Source organism: Scomber japonicus, chromosome 15 (assembly GCF_027409825.1).
Source record: "Scomber japonicus isolate fScoJap1 chromosome 15, fScoJap1.pri, whole genome shotgun sequence".
NCBI lineage: Eukaryota > Metazoa > Chordata > Actinopteri > Scombriformes > Scombridae > Scomber > Scomber japonicus.
The window spans coordinates 1,856,543-1,882,261 of NC_070592.1; the positions used below are offsets into that span (position 1 = coordinate 1,856,543).

Below are 25,719 nucleotides of genomic sequence, written 5' to 3' on the forward strand. Positions count from 1 at the left end.
TTTGGGCCGGGTCATGACAATCTTTAGTTATTCTTTATCTAAGTTTTCTTAAGTTTTTGTAATCTTGTAACTTTCACCAGCAACGTACAGAGAAAAGACCCTTTAAGTAAACACGTCATTAAGTTTTGCATTCAGCCTGTTTTTAACATTTTTGAGGATTTTGACGTGTGGCCAACGCTGAGATCTCTCCAGAAAGTTATTAAACAGTGAACTAGTTAAATTGGACTTTTCCTCCATCTTTCATCAACCTGAGAGAACTTTTTGGGCAGATAAACGTCTGTCAACCCCACGACTCGTCATAACTGAGAGGAACAAAGTCTGCAGGCAGAAACCAGCGGACCAGGCAGTCTGACAGAAGGCCAGCCGACCCGAACCATCTTCACCCAGCCCGGACCTCCGACGCTCTCTGAGATCTTCCACTTGGTTGGTCGTATGCGTGGTTCTGAAGGACGGACAGCTGAGACCCTCCATCGATGAAAGTAGGATCCAAATATTGCTTTAATCCAGGGTTGATGTCAGATCGAGTAATTCAAATTTTCTTTGAAGGTAAAACTTACAAGTTTCCTGAGTTTCCACATAATTACATATCCTTCATTTAAATTCATCATTCACCATCATCTTTCATTCATGTCGCTATATCGAGTAACAATCTGTTGAATTCATGTTTATTCTTTGAAGTGATACAGAGGATCTATTGAACCGTAGAGCCATGAACTTAAGAAATCTGGCTGATTCAGAAATGTATTGATTTATTAATTGTTTAATCCATTTATATTGAGGAGAGATCAGTTTTTATACATTTAATGGAAACACTGCTATCATTAAGAGAGATTAATATGATCATTATAATAATAATAAAGCTGCAAATATCATTGATTTGATGAACACGTCTTTATTTTGTTTGAAACATTAAAATCAACAAGCAAGAAACATCATTACTGCAACATTTAAAGAGACAGAGGGAGAAAAAAGCAGAGTAGCAGAGATCAGAGTGAGAGCAGTAGCAGAGTCCCAGTGAGTCAGGTCAGGACTGGGAACACTGGTCTCTCCTCAGTGTCTCTGAGAGTGGAGTCTGGGAGCCCTGGGTGGCCTCACAGGTCACAGAGCCCACCTTCCCCCACTGGTCTGCAGTGAGCCTCAGGGTGCTGCTCCACCTGTAGTGGCCGTCCTTCTGCAGCACCCCGGGGCTCCTGCTCTGCTCCCAGCTGCTGCTGCTGCTGCTGCTGCTGCTGCCGTCCACCTTCCAGGCCAGACTCCAGTCTGAGGGGAAGCCCTTGTTGGCCAGACACGTGAGCGTGGCCTTCCCCTGCTGCAGCTCCTGGCTGGAGGGGGGCAGCACCGTCAGGGTGGGGGCGACTCGACCCACTGGAGGAGGAGACAGAGAGACAACATGAAGAAAGTTCATACAAAGAGAAAATAAACTCCACCCTGTTGGTTGCAGCAGAGGAGGCTGCTGGTTCTGTTGCTCTTTCTCACATTGGATCAAACTGGTCTTGGCTGTTTCACTTCCCTCTCTGAGCTCAGTAACCATGGCAACAGACAGGCATCACTGATGAACCATGGCAACAGACAGGTTTCAGTACTAAAGATAAAAAGTTTCACACTGAAAACTCCTACTTTAGTTTCAGTAACACACTTAAACATCAGTGTTAAACCATTTCATGTTATGTATTACAGAAAGAATGAAACACTTTTACTTGAGCATGTGTGAGTTTGAAATGAGTTTTTTCTCCTCATTTACACATTTATCAATACTGAACCATCAACACAGACAGACTGCACTACTGACTCATATTTGAAGTGCTGGAAAATGAATCCTTCTAAATAAGCATGTGTTTAAATGAGCTCAAGAGATATTATGGTATTCATTGTCTATAGTGAGAATAATAATGATCATTAAATTCATGAATCTGAGAGGAAGACTGAGTAAAACACATGAAATGTTTCCAGATAATAAGGACACCATTATGAGTCAAGTTATTGTCTTCAATAAGCAGCTGTACTTTTAAAGAACAATATAAATAATAAGAATGTAGAAACTGTCTGAATTATCATTTCTGTGTAACTAAAGACTTTTTTCATCTGATGTATTTTTATCTGTATTACAGTGAAGCCTGTAGTGATCACTGCACAAATATTACATTTATAAAACTACAATCCAACATATTGAAGTAAAGCCTGAATTTATTGACTGAAAACATAATAAATGATGAATCTGAGATGATTTAGAAGTTAAATGTACTTACAGTTAACTTCCAGTCTGGTTCCTCCACCGAACGTGTACCACAGTGATACAAACTCATTGAGCCGTCGTACAAAAACCTCTCACTGTAGAGAGACACGGCTCTCTGACTTTGACACAAACAAACTCTACTAAAACAGTTCCTGCTTTAAAAAAAACTATTTATTTTATATGACATCCAATTAAAAAGTGCCACCATTTATAACAGTTAATCACATGTTTACATATATATTGTTAAATTTGTCAGAAAGTAAAATTGATCCTTTAAATATTAAATTAAATCAGACAGAAGATGTACTGAAAGAAAATGTGTCTGCTGTCATCAAAGCAAATCTACATAAAATGATCAGTGACACATTATGAATCAATACTGTGATAAGTTGATTGATCCATTGATTAAACAGCATCATCAGAGTAATCCAAGTCCCTGTTGGAGTCAGTCAGAGCATTTCCATAGAGAGCCACTTTGCATCAGCAGCACCATGCTCCAGTGCTCTGGGAGAGTTTATAGTCCTGAGAGTTGAACACTGGATGACTGACAGCTGTCCTTCATGACAACAGAAGCCACAGAAATCCTCCTCATCAAAAACATGACTTTGATCTCCGTCCTCATCTGGACTCTCCTCTGCTGCTGCTTCACAGGTAAAGTCCAGAGAATCAAACTCCTCTCCTCTATGAACATCCGTCCCTCTGAAATGAAGCCCACAAAACCATGATGCTGCTTTATGTTTTTGTCTCTGTATCCTCAGAGTCCAGAGGCCAGGTCACAGTGACTCAGCCTGCAGCAGTGAGAGCTGATCTGAGAGGATCTGCAACCATCAGCTGTAGGGTCAGTCCAAAAGTGAGTGTTGAACGTAGCAGTGGTAAAGAAATGTTAAACTGGTACCATCAGAAAGACGGAGAAGCTCCTAAACTCCTCATTAGCTACGATAGTGGTCGTGCATCCGGGATTCCAGATCGTTTTTCAAGCAGTGGCTCACAAACTGACTTCACTCTGACCATCAGTAGAGTTCAGGTTGAAGATGCAGCAGTTTATTATTGTCAGAGTCGTCACAGTGGACCAGTGTTCACACAGTGAAAAAGCCTCGTACAAAAACCTCCCTCAGTCAGACTGAACAGAAACTGAACTGACTGCTGCAGCTGGAAGCTACTGCAGAGACTGATACAGTTCACTGAACACACACACACACACACACACACACACACACACACACACACACACACACACACACACAGATGATATATAATGTTCATAGTGTCTATCAGTTTTCCTCCCACCTCAACAACCTGAAAGTTTCCTCAGATAAAGAGAACAGTTCCAGTGTAGAATCCCAGTCAGACCATTAAAACCACAGCAACATCTATCAGAGTCAGCTCCACTGATGTCCACACACACAACTAACTCACTATATATGAAACATGAATGTCCACAGATTGAACTGAAATCTCAGGACACTGAAGATGTGATGAACAAACTGTTTTTGTGCAGAAGGACATATTCAGGTTTGAACTCAAACTCAACAAGAAGTAATGTTAGTGAAATGCTTTAATGATGAATGGATATGAACAGACAGAGAGTGGAGGAGGAGAGAGGAGCATCATGGGGAAAATAAAGGCAAAACAACAAGCAACAAAAAGCCCTCAGAGACCAAGTACAAAGTTATAAAATCAATACCTGCAGACTAGAGGTTGAGGGCAGGAAAAGCCTGTCTGTACAAATGTGCTTTAATAAGAGACTTGGATGTTGCAACTGAGCTGGTGCTCCTGAGTTCCTCTGCTGAGGCGTTTCAGAGTCGGGGGCCTTAACAGCAAGGTCTCAGTCAGCCCTAGTTACCAAACTTGATCTGGGAAAGCCAGGAGGTCCTTACCAGAGGATCTCACATGGTGATTTGGTTCATAAGGGGCGAGCAGTTCAGACATGTATTCTGGAGCAAGACCCTGTTTAGCCTTGAATGTCATCTGCTAGTCTTAAATAATGTGCATATGAATTGGCTCCTGTTTTAACTGATATTTACAACTGCTCTCTAACTCAGCAAAAGGTTCCAACATGTTTTATATCTGCTGTGATTGTACCTGTGCCTATGAAACCCAATCCAAGCTGTCTGAATGATTATAGACCTGTGGCTTTAACATCTGTCATAATGAAAATATTCCAACGCTTGGTTTGTAACCATCTGTCCAGTATTACTCTAGATCCACATCAGTTTGCATACCGAGCTAACAGGTCTGTTGATGATGCTGCTTCTCTGTGTTTACATTGTATTCTGCAACATCTAGAGGGTCCTGGTAACTATGCAAGACTTCTTTTTATCGATTACAGTTGAGCTTTTAATACGATTGTGACATCTAGACTGCATGATAAGCTCCTTCATATGGGTGTTGATCAGTCATTGTGCCGCTGGATATTGGACTTTTTAACAGGGAGAGTGCAGGTGGTTAAGTGCAACAACAAAACATAAAAACCCCTGACTGTCAGCACTGGGGCCCCCAGGGGTGTGTTCAGTCCCCTCTCCTGTTCTCTGTACACTAAAAACTTTGGGCATTAGTGAGCAACAATCCCATCTCCCTTCCTGACTTGATGAACATGAAAGAAATTATGTACATAACACACGCATAAGTATCAAAAACAAACTGGATGTACACATTGGCTTTCCAATTTTAATAGTGTCTTACCGTACTGATTTAAACAAACTGAGATATTAGCTGTCAGATAGTATAAATGACTCAACACACAACACACTCCTTTTAGAGCTGAGGAACAATCCCAGTTTAGTTCTGATAACTGATAAACATGGAAGACCGAACACAAGAGTGAGTGTAATGAGAATTTCACATTCAGGCTTTATGTTAATCTACATGAGGATGATGTAAATGTTGAGTTGTCCCAGCAGTGAGGAGGAAACAGCATGATATGTTGAGGACAGCTACAGTTGACTGACTCTGTGTGTTTGCATATCTGTCCTGCCTCTCTGCTCCCAGCCGTTAAGAGGCCAGTGTTGATCAGTGGCTGTCCAGACCTTTCAGAGCCACTGACACGCCGCCAGCACAATGATGATGTCACTGACTCTACTGCTGGGCACCCTGGGGCTCCTTGTTCAGGGTGAGACTCTCTGCTGAAAACTTGGCTTCAGGATGCAACCAGGTTCACCACAATGATGTTCTGCTGTGATGGAGAAACACTGAAACAAGCAGCATTTACCTTCTTCCATCTATTCTCCATGTTAAAGAAATGATACTCTTCTGTTTTCATGTTGATCATCTTTCTCCAAGCTGGATTTGTCTCAATAAGCCTTCTCCTCTTTTTCATGTTTTCCAGGTTCTTCAGGAGAAATCATTCTTACTCAGTCTCCTGGATCTCAGTCTTTTACTCCAGGAGAGACTGTCTCCATCAAATGCAAAACCAGTTCAAGTGTTCACAGGAATGATATCAGCTGGCTCCACTGGTACCTTCAGAAATCTGGAAAAGCTCCTAAACTCCTGATTTATAGAGCTACAGGCCGTCAGTCTGGAGTTTCAGATCGTTTTAGTGGAAGTAGATCAAACACTGACTTCACTCTGACCATCAGAGGAGTTCAGGCTGAAGATTCAGGAGTTTACTACTGTCAGCAGAGTCTTAACGCACCGCTCACACAGTGATACAACGTCGTACAAAAACCTCCCTCAGCTGGAGAGGAACTGATCTGACTCAACAGCTGCACTCAGACCAAAACAACAGAGGTTTGACCTAAAAGACATAAGTTAAGGCAAAGCAGCATTATTTATATATTGCATTTCATACCCAATGGCAACTCAATGTGCTTTACATAAAAACATTTAACAGTAAGAATTGGAAACAAAAAACTTAAAAAATATAATTTCAAAAATAAAAATAAATTACCCCCCCCCCCCCACATCATTAATAAAAATAAATAAATACAAAGTACAGTAAAATAGAAAGACTAGAAGAAAATACAGAATTAAATATAAGGTTGCAGATTAAAATAATGACTTGCTTTAAAATTATTAAAAGGACATAGAGTGCAAATGAAAGATTAAAATGTAAAGTGCTTTAAAAGAGCTCAATCATAAGCACAGGAGAAGAGAAGAGTTTTTAACCTGGATTTAAAAATGATTTCAGTTCTGCTGTTAGTTTGTTCCAGTTGTGTAAAAGCTGCTTCACCATGTTTAGTTTGAACTCTGGACTCAACTATCTGACCTGAGTCAGTAGATCTCAGAGCTCTACTGGGTTTATATTCTACTAACATGTCATTCATGTATTCTGGACCTAAACCATTCAGTGATTTGTAGACCAGTAGCAGAACTTTAAAATCTATTCTATAGTTGACTAGGAGCCAGTGTAAAGACTTTAGAACTGACTGGGAGCCAGTGTAAAGACTTTAGAGCTGACTGGGAGACAGTGTAAAGACTTTAGAACTGACTGGGAGCCAGTGTAAAGACTTTAGAACTGACTGGGAGCCAGTGTAAAGACTTTAGAGCTGACTGGGAGACAGTGTAAAGACTTTAGAACTGACTGGGAGCCAATGTAAAGACTTTAGAACTGACTGGGAGCCAGTGTAAAGACTTTAGAACTGACTGGGAGCCAGTGTAAAGACTTTAGAACTGACTGGGAGCCAGTGTAAAGACTTTAGAACTGACTGGGAGCCAGTGTAAAGACTTTAGAACTGACTGGGAGCCAGTGTAAAGACTTGAGAACTGACTGGGAGCCAGTGTAAAGACTTTAGAACTGGAGTAATGTGCTCTGATCTCTTTGTTCTGGTCAAAACTCGAGCTCCAGCGTTCTGAATGAGCTGCAGCTGTTTAATGCTTTTTTGTGGGAGTCCAGTCAGAAGACCGTTACAGTAGTCGAGTCTACTTGAGATGAAAGCATGAATCAACTTCTCCTGGTCTGTTTGAGACATAAAACCCTTCACTCTGGATATGTTAAGCTGATAGAAGGCTGTTTTGGTGATTGATTTGATGTGACTGCTGAAAGTCAGATCTGAGTCTATCGGCACGCCAAGGTTTCAGACTTGGTCCGTAGTTTTTAGAGAGAGTGACTCGAGATGTTTACTGACAGCAATCCTCTTCTCTTTATTGCCAAAAACAATGACCTCAGTTTTGTCCTGATTTAATTGAAGGAAATTTTGGTTCATCCAATTAGTGACTTGCTCTAAACAGTGACACAATGACTGTATTGGACTGTAGTCATCTGGGGACAGTGCTAGGTATATCTGTGTGTCATCTGCATAACTGTGATAGTCTACATTAGAGTTCTGCAGAATTAGACCGAAGGGCAGCATATATAGACTGAACAGAAGCGGTCTAAGAACTGAGTTAGGGTAGTGTAATAAAAGTTAAAACATGATTTATGAGACAGCATTTTCAGGTTTTATTAGTGATGTTTATTAAATGGTAAAAACAGGATTGCACAAGCTTTGTGGTGTGCTGCTCAAAGTTTAAATTGGTATCAAACCACACACCAAGATTTCCTGCAACAGTCTTGATGTTGTTTGAAAGGTCACCAGCAGATGGCAGGATTTGTTCTCTCACATGCTGGGACCCAATGACAATGATCTCAGTCTTATCCGAGTTCAGTTGTAGGAAATAGTTTGCCATCCAAATGTTTCAGGTGATGAAGGCAGTCAATAAGAGAAGTCAGAGTTCCAGGCTCAGTGGGTTTCACAGGTAGGTACAACTGTGTATCATCAGCATACCAATGAAAAGAAACACCATGCTTCTCAATGATCTGTCCAAGAGGGAGCATGTATAATGAGAATAACACTGTCATAATATTAATGTCACCATGTTGTAGTTTATGATGAATGAAAAGCTTTAAAGCTCCAGGTTTAATGTGACATCTATAAAGTATCAGCATTGTAGAAACAGCTAGAAAATTCCAGGGAAATGTTGAGAGCCACGGGGCTGCTGCCGGGACGAGTACACGATTTACTTCCAGTGTTCAAAATTCACCCTGATCATATTCTGGTTTAGACTGTTAAGTACATCTTACTAGTCAGTGTCAAGTGTAATGTACTTTATTCTCAACTTAACATCCCTGAAAACATTAAGTAAACATTAATCATATTTAAGCATAAATAATATTCAGTCAAACTAATTAAGTAAAATATACTTTATTTTTCACAGACAGGAACATCACTGTTATAAAATTATTAAGTAAATCTTATCATTGAGAGAGTAGATTTTATTATACTTTTTTATTTTAAATGGCTTAGTTGTATGAAATCATATTACTCATTATAATTATGTACATTTTGTTCATCTTCTATTGATAAATGTTGAATCTTTTTATACACCACAAATCATATAACTACAATACAAAACAATAACACTATGTATTGTGTCCTCAGTAAACATGAATTAATCTCCATTCAAATGAATTAGCTCAGTTAACTGGCAAAACAGACAGACAGGAATTAGCCAATCACAAACAAGTAGCTCAGTTTCTGCCCAGCGACAGGTTGCTAAGGCCCTATGGTTGCTAAGGGCAGCTAAGGTTCTACGGTTGCTACGGTGATGTGTGAGAATCTGCTTGGAAATTCTAAAAATGGCCCCAGAATTTGGCTTCTGACAAGGTCCCGAACAATTTCAAACTGTGAGAAAACCGTAAATCCTGTCCAAAAACTGAAAACACCGTGAGAGACACAGAAGCCGGCAGATTCTGACAGTGTTTATTTCATTCACATATTCCTTAAAATGAGCGAATAAGCTCAGTGTGAACACAGAGTGAGATTCTTTTGGGGAAAAAAGCTGATTACATTAGGGTCAATGGGGAGCGAGACAGGTATTGCTGCTGGTCTTGGCCCCCCCATTTAAATTTTGTGCAGACCCCGCCTGTCAACGTCACATTTTATGAATCCCAACACCTATGTCTACATTTAGGCGAAAAATGATTTGTCTCCTTTTTACGGTTTGGCCGTGAGCTCGAGTTAAAAATAAAAATGAAGGTTGTTTTTTACTGCTTCTCTCACTCTAGCTAACTGCCGCTTCCACTCTAACTTTGAAGAAAAAGTGATTTCCACTCCTCGTTTGACGGCTCATAGTTTGAAAAGTTCAGATATATTCAGGTTTTACTTTTCTCACAATGTCAAAACAACAAATTAAATAAAAACATGTTAAAACTGATATTAGAATATTTAGAAGAAGCAGATCACCCTCATGTCACTTTAGAAATCTGTAATATGAACTGAAACACGCTCAAGTCTGACAGATGTGTTTTATTGTTTAATGTTCAGCATACTGGTATATAGACAAACAGCAGACAGATGTGAAGGACACCATGTGTTACCCGACTGCCTGGTATGTTCATTTATATTGAGGAGAGATCAGTTTTTGTACATTTAATTGAAACACTTCTATCATTAAGAGAGATTAATATGATCATTATAATAATAATAAAGCTGCAAATATCATTGATTTGATGAACACGTCTTTATTTTCTTGAAACATTAAAATCAACAAGCAAGAAACATCATTACTGCAACATTTAAAGAGACAGAGGGAGAAAAAAGCAGAGTAGCAGAGATCAGAGTGAGAGCAGTAGCAGAGTAAAACCAGTAGCAGAGTCCCAGTGAGTCAGGTCAGGACTGGGAACACTGGTCTCTCCTCAGTGTCTCTGAGAGTGGAGTCTGGGAGCCCTGGGTGGCCTCACAGGTCACAGAGCCCACCTTCCCCCACTGGTCTGCAGTGAGCCTCAGGGTGCTGCTCCACCTGTAGTGGCCGTCCTCCTGCAGCACCCCGGGGCTCCTGCTCTGCTCCCAGCTGCTGCTGCTGCTGCCGTCCACCTTCCAGGCCAGACTCCAGTCTGAGGGGAAGCCCTTGTTGGCCAGACACGTGAGCGTGGCCTTCCCCTGCTGCAGCTCCTGGCTGGAGGGGGGCAGCACCGTCAGGGTGGGGGCGACTCGACCCACTGGAGGAGGAGACAGAGAGACAACATGAAGAAAGTTCATACAAAGAGAAAATAAACTCCACCCTGTTGGTTGCAGCAGAGGAGGCTGCTGGTTCTGTTGCTCTTTCTCACATTGGATCAAACTGGTCTTGGCTGTTTCACTTCCCTCTCTGAGCTCAGTAACCATGGCAACAGACAGGCATCACTGATGAACCATGGCAACAGACAGGTTTCAGTACTAAAGATAAAAAGTTTCAAACTGAAAAGTCCTACTTTAGTTTCAGTAACACACTTAAACATCAGTGTTAAACCATTTCATGTTATGTATTACAGAAAGAATGAAACACTTTTACTTGAGCATGTGTGAGTTTGAAATGAGTTTTTTCTCCTCATTTACACATTTATCAATACTGAACCATCAACACAGACAGACTGTACTACTGACTCATATTTGAAGTGCTGGAAAATGAATCCTTCTAAATAAGCATGTGTTTAAATGAGCTCAAGAGATATTATGGTATTCATTGTCTATAGTGAGAATAATAATGATCATTAAATTCATGAATCTGAGAGGAAGACTGAGTAAAACACATGAAATGTTTCCAGATAATAAGGACACAATTATGAGTCCAGTTATTGTCTTCAATAAGCAGCTGTACTTTTAAAGAACAATATAAATAATAAGAATGTAGAAACTGTCTGAATTATCATTTCTGTGTAACTAAAAACTTTTTTCATCTGATGTATTTTTATCTGTATTACAGTGAAGCCTGTAGTGATCACTGCACAAATATTACATTTATAAAACTACAATTCAATATATTGAAGTAAAGCCTGAATTTATTGACTGGAAACATAATAAATGATGAATCTGAGATGATTTAGAAGTTAAATGTACTTACAGTTAACTTCCAGTCTGGTTCCTCCACCGAACGTGTACCACAGTGATACAAACTCATTGAGCCGTCGTACAAAAACCTCTCACTGTAGAGAGACACGGCTCTCTGACTTTGACACAAACAAACTCTACTAAAACAGTTCCTGCTTTAAAAACACTATTTATTTTATATGATATCCAATTAAAAAGTGTCACAATTTTTAACAGTTAATCACATGTTTACATATATATTGTTAAATTTGTCAGAAAGTAAAATTGATCCTTTAAATATTAAATTAAATCAGACAGAAGATGTACTGAAAGAAAATGTGTCTGCTGTCATCAAAGCAAATCTACATAAAATGATCAGTGACACATTATGAATCAATACTGTGATAAGTTGATTGATCCATTGATTAAACAGCATCATCAGAGTAATCCAAGTCCCTGTTGGAGTCAGTCAGAGCATTTCCATAGAGAGCCACTTTGCATCAGCAGCACCATGCTCCAGTGCTCTGGGAGAGTTTATAGTCCTGAGAGTTGAACACTGGATGACTGACAGCTGTCCTTCATGACAACAGAAGCCACAGAAATCCTCCTCATCAAAAACATGACTTTGATCTCCGTCCTCATCTGGACTCTCCTCTGCTTCACTCAGGGTGAGGAAAATCATGTTTCTGTCTTGTGAAAATCATTTGGTGTGTAGCTGAGTTTCACCTCACGATCTCACGTCCAGTGTTTCTTCTCTCTCCTCAGGGTCTGTTGGACAAAATGTTGTTGTGACTCAGCCAGCAGCCAAATCAGTGCAGCTCGGTCAAACTGCCTCTATTGACTGTAAAGTTAATAGACAAGTTACTCACTTATATGGTTCAAAATACTATCTGTCCTGGTACCAACAGAGAGCTGGAGAAGCTCCTAAACTTCTCATTTATCTTGCTGACCAGTTAGAATCAGGGATTCCAGATCGTTTTTCAGGTAGTGGATCAAACTCTGACTTCACTCTGACCATCAGTGGAGTTCAGGCTGAAGATGCAGCAGTTTATTACTGTCAGAGTTATCATGAAATCAACAGTCAGTATGTGTTCACACAGTGAAAAAGCGTCGTACAAAAACCTCCCTCAGTCAGACTGAACAGAAACTGAACTGACTGCTGCAGCTGGAAGCTACTGCAGAGACTGATACAGTTCACTGAACACACACACACACACACACACACACACACACACACACACACACACACACACGTAGCGGACACAGCATCAGTACGGCTCAGAACATCATCTGGTCAGAGTCACCTTTGACCCTCAGATGAGTATATTGGACCAGGTTTGATATAGAGACTGACAGGGTCTCTCTCTTGGACAAACACAGATCCATTAACATTCCATGGAGCAACCAAGAGTGACAAGAACTACATAAAAGTAACGATAGACAGATTTTGGTGTTTCCTTCGGACGTCATAACTCTTCGGAGAGACTTCTTCCATCAGATTAGAGTCACACAGACCATGATCATAAACCAAAAGACACATTCCTGACTCCCCCCCCCCCCCTGTGTCTCCTGAAACCACACAGAGCATGAAAGTGAGAAAATTAGTGTTAAAAACTTAAACAAGAACATCTTAGTAAATAGTATAGTTTAAACAATACCAATTACTTATATCAGTATCAATTACCTAAAGAAACCTCCATTGTAACAGTTATTACAGCGATCACAGATAAATGTGTATGTGAAGAACTGTGATTATAATTTCTCCTTTCATAAACACAAATGTTGGTATGAGAAGGTTTACTTAATGTGAGAAAGTGTTACACTGATGTTATGCTTACATTATGGTGATAATCAATTATCTATCATGGAATAAGTAGAATAACAATGTGTTATGCTTGATCATATTAAGTGTTAATAGGTTGTGGTATGCATTTTATAATCAGGATTAAATATTGAATGAATGATGATGTTGAAAAGTTTTAAACACAAATCAAGACATTCACGGGCAGATTACAAACCTTGACTGTGAAAGTTGAGTGAAAATAAACGAGTACAGTTGTGTTTTATTGAAAAATTGGAATTATTCCTAACCTGGGAAGATATTAAATGTTTCATCTGCAGTAGTGTTGCTTGGGAATATTAAACATCTCCGTTAGATGCTGGACAAAAGGAGACAGTGACGACTTCACACTTCTCCTTCCTAGATGTTCAGTCATGTCATGCCAGACTCTGATACTGTCATATATAACAGGGTGATGCTTTACTGCTCAGTTCATCTTTTTTGTGTCATAAGTGATCAGACTCAATAGAGAGTGTGGCTTAAGCCCAGGAGTCAATACAAGTGTCTCTCTTAATAGCTGTGTAATCTTAGCCAGAAATGATGTGCATGACAAACTCAGTGATAGAATACCAAAATAGACAAAGTAAGACCACCTATATATCTGTATGTAAATGTAATGCTTTGAGTCTCTGTCTAGGTTTTTTAACATGCCAAATACATTTAGACAATGCTTTCCTATATCCTGGTTGATGTTCCTAGATAGGTGCAGAAGAAACATCTGCAAGGGACACAGAATATTCATCTTAATGAGACTAATTCAGACAAAGAGGGAGAGTAATAGTTCATTCAGTGCCAATGTTCTAAGTCTTTTTTCACTCAATCCTGACATTCATGTTTCATATATAGTGAGTTAGTTGTGTGTGTGGACATCAGTGGAGCTGACTCTGATAGATGATGCTGTGGTTTTAATGGTCTGACTGGGATTCTTCACTGGAACTGTTCTCTTTATCTGAGGAAACTTTCAGGTTGTTGAGGTGGGAGGAAAACTGATAGAGACACTATGAACATTATATATCATCTGTGTGTGTGTGTGTGTGTGTGTGTGTGTGTGTGTGTGTGTGTGTGTGTGTGTGTGTGTGTGTGTGTGTGTGTGTGTTCAGTGAACTGTATCAGTCTCTGCAGTAGCTTCCAGCTGCAGCAGTCAGTTCAGTTTCTGTTCAGTCTGACTGAGGAAGGTTTTTGTACGACGCTTTTTCACTGTGTGAACACTGGTCCACTGTGGCCACTCTGACAGTAATAAACTGCTGCATCTTCAGCCTGAACTCTACTGATGGTCAGAGTGAAGTCAGACTTTGATCCACTGCCTGAAAAACGATCTGGAATAACTGATGCTCGACTGTTAGCATACTTAATGAGAAGTTTAGGAGTTTCTCCATCTCTCTGTTGGTACCAGGCTAAATAGTGGCCATAGCTACTATAATAAAAAACATCCTGACTGGTCTTACAGCTGATGGTTGCAGATCCTCTCAGATCAGCTGTCACTGCTGCAGGCTGAGTCACTGTGTACTGGCCTCTGGACTCTGAGGATACAGAGACAAAAACATAAAGCAGCATCATGGTTTTGTGGGCTTCATTTCAGAGGGACGGATGTTCATAGAGGAGAGGAGTTTGATTCTCTGGACTTTACCTGTGAAGCAGCAGCAGAGGAGAGTCCAGATGAGGACGGAGATCAAAGTCATGTTTTTGATGAGGAGGATTTCTGTGGCTTCTGTTGTCATGAAGCACAGCTGTCAGTCATCCAGTGTTCAACTCTCAGGACTATAAACTCTCCCAGAGCACTGGAGCATGGTGCTGCTGATGCAAAGTGGCTCTCTATGGAAATGCTCTGACTGATTAACAGAATCATCACATTTTCAAGTGTTAATTTTTTTTTGCTTGCTGTAAACGATAAAGATCTATTCATCAAATAATGTGTCCAAACATATTGTTTTACTAATATCTGCTGTCACATGTTACTGTGTTAAATGAGTCTTCACACACTGAATTTATCTGTAGAGAAGTTCAGAGGGATTTTATCATTTCATATCACTATTACATACTGCCCCCTGCTGGACGGGATTTGTATAACATGAATTTCCATTTATAATGTTGTGTGTTTTCTCCCAGGTCCTGATCCAGTCTGATTGAGGGAGGACCGATATAGAGGGAGAGACATTTGGCTCACACTCTCTTCTACTTATCTTTGTTAGTTCTGTGTGTTTGGTGGGTCTGGTAGTCCATTTAGTTTCTATGAGTAGAGGACAGCCCAGATCCTTCATCCCTTTGTGGACTGGTCTGGGTGTCTTTCCTTCTTTTTGTCCAGTTTTTGTTAGAAGTTGTTGGTTATTTTGTTAATAAATGTGTTAAATGTTTGTTACTCTGGACTTTTTCATGATGTTTAAAGATGGAAAAGTTAAAGTGAAAGATGAAGTGAGAACATTTGAACAGAAGCAGTGAGTGTGTGCTCTTCACATGTGTCCTCTCTGTCCTGCTCTGTACTGTATTGTTCTGTATTACAGCACGTGGATGGAGGAGCAGAGACAGGAAGCTAGTAGACAGATTGTGGGATTGACTGGTGTAATGCTGTATTGATGTGTTGATGAATAATAAAAGGCTGATTTATACCTCTGTGTCTGAGAGTCTGTATTTACATCTGTTGGAGCTCAGAGGATCATAAAGTCACTAATGTGCAATTCTTTCAAACAATAATCTTCATGTAGCTGCGATTCACAAACTGGAGACGCCACAAGAGCTTTGATCAGTGTGCAGCTGCTTCCTCATGTTCAGTGGTCTCACTGAATATCTGCTCTTCCACTGGATCCTTTTCTTTTCATTAATGCTGCAACAATGATATTATCCTCCTCTAACAGATCCACTACTGCCAGTCCAAACTTTGTCTTCAGCAGCGTTGTTACTGCTCTGTATAACAAAGTGAATATGAGAGAAAGTGAACACAGCTAGAACAGCTAACAGGTAGAGTCTACACAGAACTGTCAATCACCTGCTGAGCTGTGGAGACGCTTTGATGCACAAGTTTCATTCAAGATTTAAAGAACCTGATGTTATAAATATAAAACTTCACATCACATTTCATATGATTGAAATATAATTAATGATGAAATACATGTTTTCACTGATTTTATGATTAATTCAATATGACTAAATAATTTCATCATGTTATCGTCTGTGTGTGTGTGTGTGTGTGTGTGTGTGTGTGTGTGTGTGTGTGTGTGTTCAGTGAACTGTATCAGTCTCTGCAGTAGCTTCCAGCTGCAGCAGTCAGTTCAGTTTCTGTTCAGTCTGACTGAGGGAGGTTTTTGTACGACGCTTTTTCACTGTGTGAACACAAACTGACTGTTGGGATAGTGAAAACTCTGACAGTAATAAACTGCTGCATCTTCAGCCTGAACTCCACTGATGGTCAGAGTGAAGTCAGAGTTTGATCCACTGCCTGAAAAACGATCTGGAATCCCTGATTGTCGATTGTTAGCAGCGTAAATGAGAAGTTTAGGAGTTTCTCCATCTCTCTGTTGATACCAGGCTAAAGCGTGGTAGCTGCTCCAAGTATAAACATCCTGACTGGTCTTACAGCTGATGGTTGCAGATCTTCTCAGATCAGCTCTCACTGCTGCAGGCTGAGTCACTGTGATCTGGCCTCTGGACTCTGAGGATACAGAGACAAAAACATAAAGCATCATCATGGTTTTGTGGGCTTCATTTCAGAGGGACGGATGTTCATAGAGGAGAGGAGTTTGATTCTCTGGACTTTACCTGTGAAGCAGCAGCAGAGGAGAGTCCAGATGAGGACGGAGATCAAAGTCATGTTTTTGATGAGGAGGATTTCTGTGGCTTCTGTTGTCATGAAGCACAGCTGTCAGTCATCCAGTGTTCAACTCTCAGGACTATAAACTCTCCCAGAGCACTGGAGCATGGTGCTGCTGATGCAAAGTGGCTCTCTATGGAAATGCTCTGACTGACTCCAACAGGGACTTGGATTACTCTGATGATGCTGTTTAATCAATGGATCAATCAACTTATCACAGTATTGATTCATAATGTGTCACTGATCATTTTAAGGTGGTTTGGGATTCATGTGTATTGACAGCAGAATGTAATTTGTTCTATTTAAATGTATTACCACAAACACTTGATATGAATTCAATAAAAATGAACATATTTTAAATAAAATGACATATATATGAAATGTGTATCACTGTGTTGTTGTCAGTTGTGAAATGACGTTAAAAATGTTCCAAACAAGAGTCTAATTTTAGTGAGTTTGTTTGTGTCAAAGTCAGAGAGCCGTGTCTCTCTACAGTGAGAGGTTTTTGTACGACGGCTCAATGAGTTTGTATCACTGTGGTACACGTTCGGTGGAGGAACCAGACTGGATGTTGGAAGTAAGTTTCTGCTCAAATGATAAATACAATATTGTAAAATAGTGTTTTGAATGAAGCTTTTGAATGCTTACAGTAGATAAAAACATCATTTTTATTAAGAGCACTTTCAGTATTGATGTTGTATTTCTCCTTCTTTACCATGGAGGATAACTCAGAGCAGCTTCACTAAACTTTGCTTTACACATTCCTGTCATACTGACATTTAATAACTTGACATGTAGAAAAGATGAAGATTTAGATGCATTTTAAAGTGATTTTCTAACAATCATTTTACATTTTAAGATTCAGTTTTTTACCATTGATTGGAATATAATTTGTTGAAATGAAATGAAGCAGAGTGATGATAACAATGGGTGTTTGAAAATGTGCCAAATTTCTGATCTCTGTATTGTTTCAAATGTAGTTTGAAGTCATTTGAACAGTTTGCTAAGTGATGTTTGAAATCAGCTGGTGGTCAGTTCATCTTCTGTGTTTGGTTATGTTTCCAGTGAGTGTTGTAATGTAATGCTTTGTTAACATTTGTGATGATTTTGATGAGAAAGTTATGAAATCTTGTAGTTTTATTTGCAGTGTAGTTTGATATATTTCAGGTCAAACTGTACGATGATTCTTTCTGTGCTGATCTGCATGAGAGGTTTCTTAAAGGGAAGTGAAACAATGTGTGAGTGAGTGACTGGTGGAGCAGAAAAACCATCTGACACAAACTCCTTAAAGGGGAAAATCCACTCTCACACAGTAAAGGTGTCCAAGTGTCTGGTGTTTGACAGCTGTGTGGTCCCTGTCCTCTAATGTGATTGGTGTCTCCTAGGTGATGTCCGTCCCACCCTGACGGTGCTGCCCCCCTCCAGCCAGGAGCTGCAGCAGGGGAAGGCCACGCTCACGTGTCTGGCCAACAAGGGCTTCCCCTCAGACTGGAGTCTGGCCTGGAAGGTGGACGGCAGCAGCAGCAGCAGCAGCGGCTGGGAGCAGAGCAGGAGCCCCGGGGTGCTGCAGGAGGACGGCCGCTACAGCTGGAGCAGCACCCTGAGGCTCACTGCAGACCAGTGGGGGAAGGTGGGCTCTGTGACCTGTGAGGCCACCCAGGGCTCCCAGACTCCACTCTCAGAGACACTGAGGAGAGACCAGTGTTCCCAGTCCTGACCTGACTCACTGGGACTCTGCTACTGGTTTTACTCTGCTACTGCTCTCACTCTGATCTCTGCTACTCTGCTTTTTTCTCCCTCTGTCTCTTTAAATGTTGCAGTAATGATGTTTCTTGCTTGTTGATTTTAATGTTTCAAACAAAATAAAGACGTGTTCATCAAATCAATGATATTTGCAGCTTTATTATTATTATAATGATCATATTAATCTCTCTTAATGATAGCAGTGTTTCCATTAAATGTATAAAAACTGATCTCTCCTCAATATAAATGGACATACTAGGCAGTCGGGTAACACATGGTGTCCTTCACATCTGTCTGCTGTTTGTCTATATACCAGTATGCTGAACATTAAACAATAAAACACATCTGTCAGACTTGAGCGTGTTTCAGTTCATATTACAGATTTCTAAAGTGACATGAGGGTGATCTGCTTCTTCTAAATATTCTAATTTCAGTTTTAACATGTTTTTATTTAATTTGTTGTTTTGACATTGTGAGAAAAGTAAAACCTTCTGAATATATCTGAACTTTTCAAACTATGAGCCGTCAAACGAGGAGTGGAAATCACTTTTTCTTCAAAGTTAGAGTGGAAGTGGCAGTTAGCTTGAGTGAGAGAAGTAGGAAAAAATAACCTTCATTTTTATGTTTAACTCGAGCTCACGGCCAAACCGTAAAACCGGCAGCAATACATGTCTCGATCCCCATTGACCCTAATGTGATCGTCTTTTTTTTTCAAAAGAATCTCACTCTGTGTTAACACTGAGCTTACTCGCTCATTTTAAAGAATATCTGAATAAACTCCCATGATGCGCTGGGCTCCTCTCTCCTCCTCCCTCTCTCTCTCAATCCATCCATCTATCCTCTCTCCTCCTCCCTCTCTCTCTCTATCCATCCATCTATATCCATTAACATTCATGTTCTATTAATGCATTCAATAAGCTAAACTTCTTCCCCGGAGTTGTCTGTGCTTTCTGGTCTCACAGGTAATCTGGGCCTGTAGACATCCGGATGACAGATTCCAGTCCTGGTCCCTCTGAAATGAAGCCCACAAAACCATGATGCTGCTTTATGTTTTTGTCTCTGTATCCTCAGAGTCCAGAGGCCAGTACACAGTGACTCAGCCTGCAGCAGTGAGAGCTGATCTGAGAGGATCTGCAACCATCAGCTGTAAGACCAGTCAGGATGTTTATGCTTGGAGCAGCTACGACGCTTTAGTCAGGCAGAGAATTGAAAGTAGGTACCGTTTAGCCTGGTACCAACAGAAAGATGGAAAAACTCCTAAATTGCTTACTTATTATGCTACCACTCGAGCATCAGGGATTCCAGATCGTTTTTCAGGCAGTGGATCAAACTCTGACTTCACTCTGACCATCAGTAGAGTTCAGGCTGAAGACGCAGCAGTTTATTACTTTCAGAGTTATCATGAAATCAACAGTCAGCATGTGATCACACAGTGAAAAAGCGTCGTACAAAAACCTCCCTCAGTCAGACTGAACAGAAACTGAACACACACACGTACACTCTCTCTCTCTCTCTCTCTCTCTCTCTCTCTCTCTCTCTCTCTCTCTCTCTCTCTCTCAGAAATAATTTCAGTTAAGCATTAAAACACCCAGATCACTAATCTAAACCCTCCATGATACTTGACCCTAAATAATTTTATTTAGCATGAATGAGAAGTATCATTATCGTATCATTTAATAAATTCTAGTTACGAACATACTGAAAGACATTTTAATTTCAATTGTTTATTCGTGTAAAGAAGTCATCAACAATTCTAACGTTTTATAGTATAACGTGTAATGTGTTTAACCATGTGTTAGTCATTATCTGTTCATACATTAGAGTTAAAGCAACCGACAAATACATTCATAAACACCTACATCTATTAATAGGTACATTTAGGAAATTTTGCATTCATAAAAACAAAATCAACCCAAAAATAATTATGTATTTTTTGTTTTTGTTATTCACGTCTTCATTAGATGATTCTGGGCGGGAAGAAATATAAACACCTGACTCATTCTTTAAAAAGTTGTTGCTGTAAACTCAGATTAAATTCAAAGCCAGTCTGAAGTCTTATAGATCACTGTCGACAAAGTGAGTTTTCTCTGAAGCAGTTCCTGGTTTTATACTCATGAGACTGATCTGCAGGTTTGATCTGTGTGAATGGGCTGCCCCCTAGTGGAAAAAACGGATTGGTGTCAATGGATTCACTGGTTACATCACAAGTCTGATTTGAATCATTTTGAATCATTTTGTGAACAGTAAACATCAATGAAAATTTGTATTTAATGTAAAAATGTGTTGCGCCAAGTCTACATTTTGGAGGGATCATCACAAAACAGGAAAAACAATTACAAACCCATTTAAATTCTTGCTTCAGAATTCTTCAACTGGGAACACAACCAGACAGTTCACTAACAACAAGCAGAAATAATATAGTCAATAAAGTATAACTGTACATGTGATTGGATACATATGTTGGTATTTGCCTGCAACCACAATCAATATTGAATCAGAAATGTGCTAAATCTATTAATACGTGCATGGGTAAATACTTAAAGTGAGTTGTAATGAGTATTACCAGAAGATTTATCTCAGGCCTTTGCAAACATTGAGGCTAAAGTAATGATTTGACTTTCTGAGCTGCAATCTGAAGAATTTCTACATTCTCTATCTTTGCTCTTTGTGCTCGAGCACTAGAGGCTTCTAAAGTTAGTGCCTCGTGGTTTTTTGATTTCTTTTCAAAATATTTGGGTATCTCCCATCAAACGATACCTGCAATCGACCCTTTTTGCACCCAGAGCTTGAAAATATGACTATTAGTGTTGAGTTGCTCACAACCAATCAACACAAGTGTTCTTTGATTTAATGAAACATGTGATTGGCCCACAAGCAGCTACAATGTGGAGGAGTGGTGGCATTTCTATATCTATCTATCTATCTATCTATCTATCTATCTATCTATCTACCCATCTATCTATCTATCTATCTATCTATCTATCTATCTATCTATCTATCTATCTATGCAATAACAACTTTTGTCTTTTATCACTTGTGTACTTACTTATTAGCCTATCTATTGTTATTAGTGTTGTTATTTATTCTTTCTATTGATGCTCTGTCTGTTTTTTACTGTCCACTTGCTGCTCCAATAATGAATTTCCCCACTGTGGAACTAATAAAGGAATATCTCTTAATCTTATCATAATGTCATGATGTTACCATTCAGATACAGCAGGTGGCGGTATGCACCTTTAACGCTGGTTTGTAGCCGGTCGGCAAAACGAAGAAGAAGAAGAAAAACAAGGAAGAGGAAGAAGAAGGTGTAAACACTACAGCTGTATCATATGAAGCAGGCAGCTCGTTATAACTGATTAGTTTTCTCTCTCTTTTCCTCCGCTGTGTGTGAGCTGTGTGGAACATGTGCAGCCTCCAGACTCTGAAGCTTTTCGTCCAGCAGCGGCTAACTGCGGCTGTGGAGGAGATATTTGGACATTTAGAGAAAACAATAACCGAGTATGAAGAGGAGATCCACCGCAGACACCGCAGGCTGCTGGACGAGGTCTCCAAACCTGCAGGTCAGTTTGTTTTAAAACGACTGAAACATTCATCTGTCAGATTCACATATAAGCAGCAGCTGGATCCAACTAAGAGTAAATTACATTTCCACTGCTCTATTACTCAATGTGAGAAATGCACTTTTTACTTCACTGATGAATCCGACAACTATAGTAACTGATGACTGTTCAGGTTAATGCTTTTTATGTAAAATCATCTCAGTCCATGCAGTGTTGTAGATTACACTATTCAATAAAATTAGTTGTTAATTTTAGTTAGTTGTACATTAATGTCTAAACGCCCAGTTACCCAATATTATTGAGTAAAAGACACGTTTGTTAAGGTCTGAGATGTTAGTGCTAAACTGCGACATCTAGTGGCTGAATGCAATTGCAATTGAAAGTAAGCGTGGTATTAACAGCTAATTAAGTATTAAATGTAAAAGTACTGGTTTTGCATAAAATTGGACACTGTGATGGACATAAATACACACCCTTTTAAACCGGCTTTTAAACTGTAAACTGTTTTTCTATCCTTTTTCCATTTTATGTCTTTTTAACCTTCTGTATTGGTTGTTCTTTTCATTTTATGTCTTTTTTTTTTTACTTGTAAGCGTCGTTGAGGACTTGTAAAAGCGCGTTATAAATAAAATGTATTATTATTATTATTATAAATCAGCTCAGTACAAGAAAGAAGAAAAAACAAAGTTTTCCCTGGAAAATTTGATAAATTTCTTAGATTTTAATTCTATTAGAACGTTTTACCTCTTTGGGCTTCAAACAGCTGAGAACAACTTAAACACAACTACACATAAGCCAAAAACTTTCATAACTAATGGTTTAATCTTTTGTATTTCCTATGTTTGTTACATATTATTTCATGTAAAACTTACTCTGAAAAGTAACTGCAGCTGTCAAATAAATGTATTGAAGTAGAAAGACTTCACGTTCTCCTAAAGTGACCCAGAATATATTAAAACATTTTTTTAAATTCTCAATTTTTGTGCAGTAGATTAACTTTCTACAAATATACAGCTTTCCATGTTAAATTTAACCAGTATTTATTCAAAGTTGTAAAAATCACCATTCAGAAATGTTGTTGCATTCTTCACATTCAGTAACATTCACTAAAAACCATTATGTCTGTCATGTTCTGCTGTTTTAAGAGACATAGGACCATAATATAGTGTGATTGTGAATGTTTTGGCTCCATAAACCAGTAGTGTAAAACCTAAAGACTACACTCTGTCTGTGCTCTGAAAGTTTATATATGTATTCATCACCCATTGTGACTGGTATCTTACATGAAAAAATAGATTTATGGTTCAGAAGTTTTGTCTGGTCATGTTTCCTCACTGTTAAGGGGCATTCGGTCAACATTAAGCAGCCTCATCAAGAACCAGGTCTAATTCTAAGTTTTGAGAAATATTGTAAGGAAGCTTGTCTCCTATTTAGCTTTCTCATAAATGTAAGATCATGTAACATTCTGACAAATCTAAAGATCCATGTAGGTCATACAAGTACAAAAATATGTCTCTGAATTTATTTGATTTGATGAATGAAATGCTCCTCTGTACATCACTGATCTTTACAATGAAATGTGGTAGCAGAGTTGAGTTAAAATAATAAATGAATGTTTGTCTGTATTGTAGTGTTTCCTGCAGACGTACAGCAGCTGTTTGAGAGTAGAGAAGACGTTCCCCCTGAGCAGCAGGACTGGAGCTCCAGTCTGGACCAGGAGGACTCAGAGCCCCCCCACATTAAAGAGGAACAGGAGGAACTCTGGACCAGTCAGGAGGGAGAGCAGCTTCAAGGACTGAAGGAGGCTGATATCACCAAGTTCATATTCACTCCTGTTCCTGTGAGGAGTAAAGACAATGAAGGGAAACCTCAGTCCTCTCAGCTTCATCAAAGGCAAACTCAGGAGAACAGAGAGGCAGAGCATCTGAATGCAGAAGCTGACAGAGAGGACTGTGGAGGATCTGAACTGCCCAGTAATATATGTCCAGAGAGACACTTACAACCAGATAGACATCTCAAGAACATTCATTTTTCGGAACCAGAGAACGAAGATAGGACTTACTGTTGGATGGAGATCACAGATCTTCAGCCAGATTTAAACACTCTCAACAATAATTTAACACCTATAAATGTTATGAGATGTAATACTGGTACAAAATCATACAGCTGCACAGACTGTGGTAAAAGATTTGGCCAGAAGGGGACTCTGCGGAGACACGTGAAAAAAATTCACAAGAGAGAGAAGCCGTTCGCCTGCTCGCTTTGTAATGCAAATTTTAGCCAGAAGATAGCATTAGAGCAACATGTGAGAATCCATTCTGGGGAGAAACCATTTAGTTGCTCTGTTTGCGATAAAAAATTCACACAAAAGAGAAACCTGAAATGCCACATGACGGTGCACACGGGGGAGAAACCGTTCAGCTGCTCCATCTGCGCCAAAAGATTCACACAAAAGAGAATTCTGAAAGGCCACATGATGGTCCACACAGGGGAGAAACCGTTCAGCTGCGGTGTGTGTGAGAAACGCTTCACCAGACGGTCGCGAGTCAAAAATCACAAGTGTGTTGTTGAGTGCAGCATCAGTCTGTAGCACAAGTTCTGATCTAAAGAACGCCATGAAAAGACACTGAAGAGGAACCTTGAAGTGTTATCAATTGAGTTCTTAATTTGATACCCATCATGTTAATAGTTTTGCAGCTGCTGTGGCGGTGGGCCAATCACATGTTGCATTTAATCCAAAAACGCTTGCATTGATTTGCTGTGAGCAAGTCCATACAAATAGTCATTGTAGTATCGAAGTAGCCTGGCTAACGTCAGACCCTACCACAATTGAGGTAGGGTCTAGCAAGGAGCCGTTCATTTCCTCGTATTGGAGGCGGGATCAACGAATGCCGATCAAATGCTTCTGTACGCTACTGGACAAACTTACAGCCAATCATATCAACGATACACAATGACGTATTCAGAGCCTGTAGAGAGCAGCGCAAACACTTCCTGCTTATGAAGGAAAAATGTATTTAGCACACAATCTACTGCTGCTTGGAACGGTTGCTGCACCTCCGTGGCCGTCATGCTGGATGTAAACAGAGTCGCTCTACGCTCGTCATCATCTTGAGCCCGCCTCCCTGTTCTGTGATTGGTTCCCTATCTCAGGAGAAAGTTTTGTCTTGGTGGCCATGCTAACTTTCTGAGCAAAGTGGAATGTCGCTGGAAAGAGAGCATGGGTTTACCCAGGCTAGTATGGAAGTATCATCATAGTGTGTGGAAAGTGCGCACTATGACATTTAGTAATAACATTGAAATACATGATTTCACAACTAGAAAAGACTGAATAGCCTTCGTTAAATGAGTACACGTCTGAACAATCAGAGCCATTAGCAGCCAGTAGTGGCTAAAGTTTAGGGCATCGACACCACACCACTATTGATTTATTTTGGTTGATAACTTAATGGTATTGAGTACTGACACCCAGCCCTAATTGTTGTTGTTATTGTTATTATTACATATCACATTTATAATAATCATTGTGTTGTTGAGAGAAGCAGGAAGTGGCAGAGCAGCCTGTTGAAACCCTGATGAGAAATACGGTACAGCTAGGCAGGAATCACAAGTTAACTCTTTGATCATTTATGCACACTACCCTCAAATTACAAATTACATTGTCCACAGGAACCTTTGACTCATCCTGTCAGATTTACAGAGTTTGTCTAATTAGTCATTTGTTCCCTAGAATCAGTTGATTTCTGTACTTGAAGTGTTGTGTCTCATTATCAACAAAT

General features: G+C 39.8%; 3 protein-coding genes and 1 gene segment (V, D, J or C); 3 read left to right on the forward strand and 1 right to left on the reverse strand.

Moving 5' to 3' along the window:
• Positions 1-18,354, forward strand: part of LOC128374361 (immunoglobulin lambda-1 light chain-like) — a 168,882-nt gene extending 150,528 nt beyond the window's left edge. The window contains exons 3-4 of the mRNA XM_053334655.1: positions 17,177-17,214; positions 18,023-18,354. Coding sequence (XP_053190630.1) covers positions 17,177-17,214; positions 18,023-18,354 — 370 coding nt within the window. The remainder of the gene's footprint in view (positions 1-17,176; positions 17,215-18,022) is intronic.
• Positions 1,025-16,677, reverse strand: LOC128374399 (immunoglobulin kappa light chain-like). The gene is made up of 4 exons (XM_053334665.1): positions 16,586-16,677; positions 16,157-16,478; positions 11,030-11,064; positions 1,025-1,365 (listed from the first exon to the last, which is right to left on the reverse strand). Exons 1-4 carry the CDS (start codon positions 16,674-16,676, stop codon positions 1,025-1,027), a joined length of 789 nt encoding a protein of 262 aa, XP_053190640.1. The 5' UTR covers position 16,677.
• Positions 5,291-5,878, forward strand: LOC128374377 (immunoglobulin kappa variable 2-28-like). The segment is given in 2 exon segments: positions 5,291-5,342; positions 5,559-5,878. Coding segments are annotated over 2 exon segments (372 nt in total).
• Positions 18,355-21,721: 3,367 nt separating the features above from the next.
• Positions 21,722-24,530, forward strand: LOC128374563 (zinc finger and SCAN domain-containing protein 31-like). The gene is made up of 2 exons (XM_053334817.1): positions 21,722-21,940; positions 23,572-24,530. Exons 1-2 carry the CDS (start codon positions 21,784-21,786, stop codon positions 24,528-24,530), a joined length of 1,116 nt encoding a protein of 371 aa, XP_053190792.1. The 5' UTR covers positions 21,722-21,783.
• The last annotated feature ends 1,189 nt before the right edge of the window (positions 24,531-25,719 follow it).